Below are 10,172 nucleotides of genomic sequence, written 5' to 3'. Positions count from 1 at the left end.
ACATAGGAAGCCTGGCTTGCTGATCACAATTCTCCTCACCATCCCCACTGCAGTCTCCTGTCTAAGGATCAAAAGTGGGGTCTGCTCTATCTACCACCAGAGGACTCATGGGATACAAGGCCAAGGATGCAGCCATGAGTGTGACACCAGGCCTGGTCCACTGCCCACCTCAAGCCCTCTGCTCGCCTCACTGCCTCTGTGAGACAAGTTCATCCCCATCTCTCTCTCCCCTCACCCCTCTCCTCTCCAAGCCCTGACCAGGCTCCAGATCTTATCTGCAGGCTCTTTGCCCGCAGGGCCTCAGCTTGGCAATGGCCTTTTCTTTCTTCTTCCTTTGGCCAGAGCTCCAGCCAGCTGTCCCTTGCCACAGGCCTAGCCAGGTTCCAGCAACACCTTCTCTTCCCTTTAGGCCTAGGGGCTCTCCTGGGGCCCACCGTTCCTTGTTGGCTGCCTGGTCCTCTCTGAGCACGTCATTAGCACTGGATACACCACCCTTAAAGCCCCACCACAAGCTCACATTTCCCAGCCTCTCAGGCACACACTAGCTTCTCTTGCCTCTCAAAACTTTTAATCTCTACCACAGTAGAAAGAAATTGGGATTTGACCACCAGGCAAACTCTGGGATAGTTCTTCATTGTAGGAAAGTGTTCACATCATGCAAACACCTTGTTGGTGACATGTGTCCTGACCTCTACAGCCCACTGGTATTCAAAGACCAAGAAGGAGGATATCCTGTTTATTTATGGCACACACACTCTGCCAGGTGACCCCCATAATCCTGCCAGTAAGTTTACAACATCCCCATTTTATAGTGGAGGAAACCAAGGCTCAGATTCATTAAGGGATGTGCCCAAGGTCACTGAGATCATAAGAGGTGGGTGGGGGTAGAATCTAGGTTGTTCAACTCCAAAGCCTGTGACTTTTCTAACATTGGGTGGTGGCTGCAGAGGCACCAAGAGAGCCCCCCAGGGTCAACGGCAGTGTGGTGCCTGCACAACCTGGAACTGTCCGTGAGATGAGCCCCTCAGGAGCGGCCTGGGTTGAGTGTTGCCCTCCACATCTGCAGCATGGAGTCCCGGCGGGTCGTGTAAGGTAAATGTTTGACGCGGAACCAGTGTCTGGGAATGACATTCCCACTGGGCGTATACAGCTTCTCTCCAAGCGTGCCCAACAGACTGCGCAGGGCTAGGTTGCCCGACAGAACTTTCTCATAGAATTCCACTCCTCCCCGGGAATAGGCTGCAGATAGGGAGGCCGTGCGGCGGTCTAGCCAGGCTTCCAGGGCATGAGTGAGTGAGTCCATGGAGAAGGTGTAGGCCACAAAGCCCACTACTGCTGCCACCAGGTTGAAGGCAGCCCGTAAGTTCATGGGGCCCCTGTAGAGCCCCAGTGAATGCTTGGCACCCACACTCAGTGCCCAGGTTCCCGCCAGGCAAGCTGGGGCCGGCAGGGCTTGCAGGACAGGGGCACCACTCTCCAGGTACACCACCTCCCTGGCCAAGGCGAACTTCCGGGCTTCATGGGACAGGTTCAGAGCATCTCTCAGCCGGGCACCTGCAGGGCTTTGCCAATCCACTCTTTGCCCATGTACCACCATAGGCCGGTCAATGTTGGTCAATGGGTCACCCAGGAAGCTGGCAGGGATGCCCACCACAGCCCCTGCAGGGAGTCTTGGGAAGCCAGCACTCACAGGGTAGAAGGTGAAGGTGGTGAAGGCCTCATAGCGATGGCCTGATGGGATGCCCATGTCCTGTAGCACCTCTCGGAAGAGTAACCGTAGCTTTGGGGAGAGCGGAGCTGGCCGGCCTCGAGACCAGTACTGGTACAGCCATTGAATCGCAGGATCTGGGAGGAGGTGGTAGGAGATTTGGGCCCCAAATAGGCCTGCACAGGAACCCACCAACAGGCCTGTCCTGCGTCTCTGCACAAATGCTGCGGCCCGCCACAGGAGACCTGCCATGAATGCTGCCACCGCTATAAACCTGGGCCAAGAAAAAGAGAAGTCAGCCAACAGTTCCCCGGGTCTGCCTGCAGACTGAACAGCCCCCAGGGCCACATCCTTTTAACTGGTGCAATACAACACAGTGGTGAGAGCATGGGCTCTAGAGCCTGAGTTCAAATCTCAGTTCCATATCTGTGCATTGCCCTCTCCATCTGCCAAATAGGCATGTCACAATGGTCCATCGCTAGGTGGCTGTGATGAGTAAATGAATGAACACACATAAAACAATCAGTGTCTGGCACAGCAGTAGACACCTCTTATGATAATATCTACGATTATTACTTTTATTCCCATGGCTAGACAGAGCACTAAGTACTCAACTGCCTCACTTCACTATTAGTGAAGCACTATGACCACTAATTTATAGATGAAACAGTTCAACTCATTGAGTACTACTATCTGCTAGACATAGTTCTGAGAGCTTCATGTATATTATCTTACAACTGAATGCTCAGAACTCCATGACCTAATTACTACTATTGCCCCTATTTTAAAGCAGTAAAAACTGGGGCACAGACAGGTTAAGTAAGGTGGTCAAAATTCCAAACTAGTAAAGTGGCAATGTTAACGGCTGAATTGTATGCGCCCAAATTCATATATTGAAGTCCTAACTCCCAGTACCTCAGAATATATTTAGAGATGAGGCCTCTAAAGAGGTAATTAAATTAAAATAAGGTCATCAGGATAGGCCCTAATCCAATATGTATGGTGTCCTTATGAGGAGAGATTAGAACGAAGACTCATACGGAGGAAAGACCATGAGAGGGGACACATCAGAAATCATCTACAAGACAATGAGAGAAGTCTCAAAAGAAACCAGCCTTGCTGACATCTTGATCCTGGACTTCCAGTCTCTAAAATCATGAGAAAATAAATTTCTGGCACCCAGTACATGTCATGCAGCCCTAGAAGACTAATATAGCCACATTATTTGAACACAGGCTGTCAGGAGTTCACGGCAAACTTCATTTAAAAAAAAAAAAATTGATGCTAAATTGTAAACATACAAAAGTAAACAAAATAGTACACCAACTTCAGTCATTAACAACTCATGACCAATCTTGCTTCATCTCTATTCCCACCCACATTCTCCCTCCAACTGACTTATTTTGAAACACGTCACGGGCATCCCATTATTTCATCCGTAAATATTTCGGTAAAAATTCATAATTACTTAACTTTGAAGCTTACTGTCATCCTGTGAAAAGTTTAATTAGCAAATAAGTTGCTGAAAACAAGAACGCGGGATACCGCTTGGCCTATTTTAATCAAAACTCTTAAAGAATGACAAACCTTGGGCCTTTTTTCCACGGTAGAAACTGATGTTAGAAAAGGAAAGGTCCTGGTCGAGGTCCCAACGCCTCAGGGCCACCAGGGCTCCAGGTCGGCCTCGGAGGCAGCGCGGCGAATTCCTTGGGCGGCTGTGCGAGAAGGGGTTCCTGTACCCTCGCAGAGATCTTCCCGTTGGGTTTCCATCCGGGCCCCGTAGGCTACGCCCGAGGCTCGAACATTCTACTGGGAAGAAACCTGGGAAGGGGGCCCGGCCCCTGGGTCCGCGCTGCAGCCCACCCCTACCCGGACGCTCACACGCTCACCTCTTCAGCAGCAGGTTGGGACGCCGCGACACGTGCGCGGGGCGGTGGCCGCAGCAAAGCACGCCGGCTGCGTTCTAGGGGAGGGGCCAGGCGCAAAGCACGCTTGTTGGAACAAAGCACGCTTTGGGGGCGGGACCGGAGCGGGGCCGGGGCGGGGCTGGGGGCGTGGCGTGGGGAGGAGGCTGCTGGCTGATCCGGCGGGTGCTGGTTGCTCCTACCCAACTGAGTGCCTTGAGCGACCCGCAAAGACCTGGCTGTGGGTTGGTCACCTTGTTTAATTCTCGAGGAGACGGCGATCCCGCGTGTGCTAGGAGGCGATCCATAGCAGAGCCTCCATTGGAGCCCATACCCACCTGACTTTTCCTGTTTGGAAGCGCTCACCGCCGGTGGTGTGTTCTGGGCTTTATTTTAATTACAAAGTCTGCTGCCTCTCCCTGCCCAATCCCCCTCCATTTCTCTCAAGTGATCGACATTATACAGTCTACAGAGCAGCGTCACATCTGTCACCTCACCTTGGCATCAGCTCTAACAGTAAGTCAGGGACGATGGGCTTGCCTGTGCACTTAGCCCAGTTCGCCATCTGTTTTTGTAAAGTTTTATTGGAGCGTAACCACAACCATTTCTTTACAAGTCGTCTGTGGCAGCTTTCCCAAGAGGGGCAGAATTGAGGAGCAAGAACAAAAACAACCTGACCCAGAAAGGCTAAAATATATACTATCCAGCCGTTACAGAAAAAGTCTGTGGACCCTTGAAGCAGACTATTCCCATTTTAAAGATGAAGAGACTGAGGCACTTAGCTTGAACTCGGGGCCCAGCTCACAGGCACCGGATCAGAATAGGATGACTTTGGTCCCTGTACATTTCCCACTAGGGCTCCTTCCTTCATACAAATTCATCCTTGGGGTCTTGTTAATTCTCCCAAGTGGGTTGGGCCTCTGTGTGTCTTTCTCTTCCATATGAGCTCCCAGGGAGGGGGAAAAGGTGAGGCTGCAAGAAAAGGCGAGGATGAAAGGAAACCCAGAAGTGCGTGGGCATTGGGGTGGAGCTTTGGAAGGTGAGCGGCCTGTGGATCACTGCCTCTCCTGACAAACCACAAGCTCAGCCCTCTTTGCAAGGCTCCTGACCACAAAATGACCAGTTGCAGTGGGTCAGTAGGGATCATACTTGATTGCCAGCTACCCCTCTGTGTGTAGCATCCTATGAGGACACCTTGGGGTCTGCATTCCCTGTCTCAGGCTTGGAGTGGCCACTTCAGGAGTCATAGACTGGTCAGGCAGAGAGATCCTTTTTGACATTAGGGGAGAACCTGGACCTGGTATGGCTGTCCCCAGACCTGGGCCAGTGCTTCAGCTCAGAACCAGTGCTTAGGGAGACTGCAACCCAGGGAATGAGACTGTCCTTAGGAGGCAGAGGGCCCTTGGGTAAGGGATATCACCTCCCTAGATCTCAGTTTTCTCATCTCTAAAATGAAGATAATAATATCTGTCTCAAAGGGCCTTGTTACACTCTAATCCTAGAAGCCACCTAGGCACTCTCATTTGCACTAATTAGTGGTTCCCAACCTTTTTGGCACCAGGGACTGGTGCTATGAGAATTTAATGCCTGATAATCTGAGGTGGAGCTGAGGTGGTGATACTAGTGCTGGGGAGTGGCTGCAAATACAGACGAAGCTTTGCCCGCTTGCCTGCTGCTCACCTCCTGCTGTGCTGCTCAGTTCCTAACAGGCCACGGAGGTACTGGTCCATGGCCCAGGGGTTGGGGACTCCTGGCATAACTGAAGGGGTGGGGGGGAGGGGAATGATACTTCAGGTCACTTGCCCTTGAATAGGACTTGGGGTCTCCCTTCAATCTTGGCCTTGAAAGGCACCCTGTCTGTCACAAAGGGCTTCTGTGACTAGCTGTAAATCTGGCAATGGTGAAGAGCACAGATGCTCTTAGCCCCATGGCTAAGATTAGATTCTCACTCTACCCCTTACTAGCTGTATGACTTTGGGTAAGTTAACCTCTCTGGACCTGGTGTTCTTATCAATAAAATCAGGATGAGAGTACCATCTACTTCTTAGAGTTATTGTAGGGAGTCAATGAATTCACAGTTTGTGCTATATAACTATAAACTATTAGTAAGATCTGTTCTGGTTCTGAGACTCCACTTTGGCTGTTCAGTTGTTCATTTGTAAATGATGCTATAACATATTTTAATAAGTGACCTCAGCTAGATCTGGAATATGGTGTATTCTACAGGGCAAATGATGTGATTTCTCTAACAAATTAATGTCATGGAAAAGATGGAGGGAAAGGATACTGTTATAAATAGAAGACTTGAAAGGTATATCAGTTAAATATAGCAATATTTGGCTTTTGTGGGGATCCTGAATCAACAATTACTTTACTAACTGTAAAAAAAGACACCTTTGAGACAACAGGGGAAATATGAATATGGACTGAGTATTAGGTGATATTAATGAATTGTTTATTTTGTCAGGTAGGATGAAGCATGATGTTTATGTAAACCAAAAAGTCCTTATCTGTTAGAAATGCATATAGAAGTATTTACAGGTACAAAGACATGATATCTGCTATTTAGTTCCAAATATTACTGTCAAAACAAAATAACAACAACAACAACAACAAAAACCAGCATACATAGAATAACATTGACAAAATGTTGGTAGTTGTTGAAGCTTCATGACAAGTTCAGGGAAGTTCAGTATACTGTGTTCTACTTTATGTATGTTTGGAAATTGCCATAATAAAATGTTTTGTTTAAATGTGTCTGTAAAAATAGGCCGACCAATTGGCCTGCATCAAATTAAAAACTTTTGGGCATCGAGAAAGTGGAAAGACAGTCCATGGAATAGTAGAAAATATTTGCAAATCACAGATATGATAAAAGCTTAGTATGTAGAATATATAAAGAACCCCTAACAACTCAACAACAAAAAGGCAAACAAGCCAATTAAAAAATGGGCAATTTGAATAGACATTTCTCCAAAGAAGATATACACATGGCCAACAAGCACAGCAAAATTACCTCAGCATCACTTGTCATTAGGAAATTCACAGTAAGATAAAACTTCACAACCGCTAGGATGGCTGTGAAAACAAAACAAAACAAACCAACAGAAAATAAGTTCAAGGGTGTGGAGAAACTGAAACTCTCATACATTATTGGTGGGAATGTAAAATGGTTCAGCCGCTGTAGAAAACAGTTTAGCAGCTCCTCATAAAGTTAAACATAGAATTACCGTATGATTAAGCAATTTCACTCTTAGAAATATACTCAAAAGAATTGAAAGCAGGTACGTAAGCAAATATTTGTACATAAATGTTCATATAAGCATAATAACCAAAAGGTGGAAATAACCCAAATGTTCATCAACTGATGAATGGACAAATAAAATATGGCATATTCTATACAATGAAATATTTGGTCATAAAAAGGAATGAAGTGCTGATACACGCTGCAACATGGATGACCTCGAAAACATGCTAAGTGAAAGAAGCCCATCACAAAAAGCCATATATTTTTAAATTCCATTTATGTGAAATATGAAGAACAGACAAATCTATAGAGACAAAAAGCAGATTAGCAGTTTTCAAGGGGTGGGGGAGGGGTAATGAGGTGGGACTGCTAATGGGTGTGGGGTTTCTTTTAGGAGTGATGTAAATATTCTAGAATTAGATAGTTATGATACTTGCACATTATTGTGAATATACTCAAAACCACCGAATTGTACACTTTAAAATCGTTAAAATGTTGAATTTATATCAATAAAAAAAGCATGTTAAAAAAAAAATAGGTCTGCCAACTAAAGCATCCTGGAGGGCTATTTTTAGAGATGGGGAATGAGAACCCATGGGATAGAAAGGCTGGGCTTCCCAAAAGAAGAGTATGTGGTCATCTATATTGTGTGCTATATCAGTCATGCATCCCCACGACTTCCTCACCACTCCTTGGATGTTCATTCATTTACTCATTCAGCTCCTGCCCTGTGCCAAGGGCTGGGGATAATACATGGATAAGAAAGAGTCGCAACCCTCGGGTAGCTTCCAAGTCAAGAAATGAAAAACACAAGCAAATTTATGTGGACAAATAGTCCTCCCTCTTCCTTATAGTAGGGCCACAAATGAGGGAGTGCTCGCTCTTCCTCAAAGAGGTACCCTTGTATCTGAACTTAGGAAGACTAGTTGCAATTTGCTGGGAGGACAAGGGGGCAAGGTGGGGTGCTGTACCTGTAGAGACTGAGTCCCTTGTTTCGGGAGCTGGTGAAGTTTCTCAGTCAGATCCTTTCCTGGGTGTGGGAGTGAATAGGCCATAAAGAGCTGAGGGAGGAGCAGCCATAACAAGATAGGAAAGGCCCCAGAGACATGCCCCTGGGTGACTTTGGGATCAGGGGGCAGGCTCTCAGAGATGAGGCTGCACAGTCCCAAAGGCCTCCTCACAAACCTCTGTTGTGAGGTTGGAGGGGGTGAGTGTCTGGTACCCTTGGCACAGTCTGCCCAGGCCTTTCTCTGTTGGCACTTCACTGCTGCCATCTGGTGAGCCCAGGAGCAGCTGAGATTTCTTGCTCCTTCTCCTCCTTGCTGGGATCCTCCTCCTTCTTTTCAGGAATGTCCTGCTCCAGGTCTGGAAGAAGCTGGCCTGACCCAAGGTAGGCCCAGATAGGCTGGTGCAAGGGCTTGTTCTTTGTTCCAAGGAGCTCCTATTGTCCCCCTGCCAACTGGCTCTTACTGGGGACAGTGCCCAGAAGTGCATCGGCCGGTTGTATACTGAGTTCACAAACATGTCCATGAGTGGTGCGCTAGGGCTGTTGGCTAGTCAGTCATCGTGGGGGTAGAACTGAAGGTGCTGGCCTTGCTTCGCTGGGGCTGACTCCTCGTTACCCATTCTTTCTCCCTCCACCTGTGGGTCTGGTCAAACTTTCAGTAAAAGTTTGCTTATTCAGTCAACACATTTATTTAATACATTTATTTACTTAGCAGCTTATTTATTCAGCAACATCAGAAAATAAGATAATTTCCAGCAGGGATAAGGCTACTAAGGAAATAAAGCTGGTACTGTAACAAGATGGAAGCTGCTATTAAATCAACACTTCATACTCCTTAAACCTGTATAATGTTATATGTCAATTATATCTCAATAAAACTGGGAGAAAAAAAAAGGAAACCCACAGTCATTGGGTCCAAGCTGGTGATTTCATGATGGGAAGATGAAGTTGCTCTTATCTGATTCCTTCCCCCCGCCCTCAGTGACATATGGAGAGTGTAGTGGGAAGGTGGTGGTGAAGGTTTGAAGAAAGCAGAAAATATGGGAAATTTCTGTTTGAAGAGGGAGAAAGAATCTACCAGGAAAATGTAATGATTATTGTACAGAATTGAGTGCCCGTTTGAGATCTGGGTCAAAAATGCAGTGTGAGACTGGTTAGTACTGTTGTGTGATTTTCTCCAACAGTGTTCGGTTACTCAGGTACAGGGATGGGTACATGGACAGTGAACAAACCAGAGCTGGAGTCTGCGAGTTGAGTACAGAGTAGGGAGAAATGGGCAAGGGAAATGAGGGTGTTGCCAAAGAAGTGATTATGTAGTGATGGACCATGAAGTCTAAGCCAGTGAAGGGTATCGTGAAGGCCCATGGTAATGATTTATGTGCTTAACACTTAAACGGTACACACCATGTGCCCAGCACCATTTCTGTACACTTTACAAAAGGAAGAAGTGGTGAGATTATTGGCCCAGTAGAATGTAAGGATTGTTGGAATAGAGTCACCGTAGTAAGCCAAGAAGAAGCATAAGGAGGTGGTAATTAGATGGGGAAATGAACACTTTGGAATGGACATTTCAGAGGCAGTGTCAATATCAGTGATGTCAAAGTCAAGAGTATGACTGTGGGAGTCAATGACTGAGGTGGGATGGAAGAGATTATTAAGAACTGAGGAGGTGTATTAATCATGTTTTTAAAAATTTTCTGTATTTTGTGATGCTTTGTCAATTTAGGGCCCTTGCTAATCCAAAGAAACTGCCCCTCACAGGACCAGTTAACTTCTAGAGATAGTGAAGGACTCCCTAACCAAGTGTACCTTTATATGCAAACCAGCCAATCCAGAGCCCATACCCTCAACTGGCTCCTTATCTAACTCTCACAATCCAAGCCAATCTTTCCCCTGCCCTAATTCACCCCAGGACCAGATACTGGACAACTAGAGATTACCCCAACAGCACGGAGCCTGCCAAAATTATTCAAAATAGCCAATCATAAACTTGCTCAAACTTCCCCACCTTGCTTTGCCTCCCCGCCTTTTTTTTTTCTAATGGAAAACACAATAAAGGCTCTGGGCGATGTTCTCCTCTTGCTACTCTGCTTTTTGACCAACCCTGGTACTTTTCCATGTGGCCCTGTATGGCATGGCATGCCCCCTCCTCTCATGAAATGTAAATAATAAACACTTCTTTAAATGGCACTGACCTTTCCATGTAGTCCCTCAGTCACCTCTATAAAATCTCAGGTACAGTCAAAGCAGGAGGCTCAGTTACAAGGTGCCAAAATGTTGGGTGGATTGTCTCTGCCAATGTTGAAG

The 10,172-nt window shown here is 46.8% G+C and overlaps 2 protein-coding genes across 4 annotated transcripts in view; both read right to left on the bottom strand.

Moving 5' to 3' along the window:
• Positions 1 to 707: 707 nt before the first annotated feature.
• On the bottom strand, positions 708 to 3,676 carry TMEM177 (transmembrane protein 177). Of its 2 annotated transcripts, XM_023534130.1 has the most exons (3): positions 3,598 to 3,676; positions 3,296 to 3,423; positions 708 to 1,982 (listed from the first exon to the last, which is right to left on the bottom strand). In XM_023534130.1, exon 3 carries the CDS (start codon positions 1,958 to 1,960, stop codon positions 1,025 to 1,027), a length of 936 nt encoding a protein of 311 aa, XP_023389898.1. In that variant the 5' UTR covers positions 1,961 to 1,982; positions 3,296 to 3,423; positions 3,598 to 3,676; the 3' UTR covers positions 708 to 1,024. The 2 variants fall into 2 exon arrangements, with proteins under 2 accessions (XP_023389898.1, XP_011364397.1); XM_011366095.2 differs by lacking the exon at positions 3,296 to 3,423 and having other exon boundaries at positions 3,598 to 3,675.
• A 4,513-nt stretch (positions 3,677 to 8,189) lies between these two features.
• Positions 8,190 to 10,172, bottom strand: part of CFAP221 (cilia and flagella associated protein 221) — a 96,357-nt gene continuing 94,374 nt past the window's right edge. Inside the window, exon 24 of one of the 2 annotated variants that reach the window (XM_023534136.1) lies at positions 8,190 to 8,517. The gene's annotated coding sequence lies outside the window, so the exon portion shown is untranslated. The remainder of the gene's footprint in view (positions 8,518 to 10,172) is intronic. The other variant, XM_023534137.1, reaches the window with a different exon arrangement.

Source organism: Pteropus vampyrus, unplaced genomic scaffold, assembly GCF_000151845.1.
Source record: "Pteropus vampyrus isolate Shadow unplaced genomic scaffold, Pvam_2.0 Scaffold120, whole genome shotgun sequence".
NCBI lineage: Eukaryota > Metazoa > Chordata > Mammalia > Chiroptera > Pteropodidae > Pteropus > Pteropus vampyrus.
The sequence above is the reverse complement of the archived record's forward strand: the minus strand, read 5'-3'. Positions and strand labels throughout refer to the sequence as shown.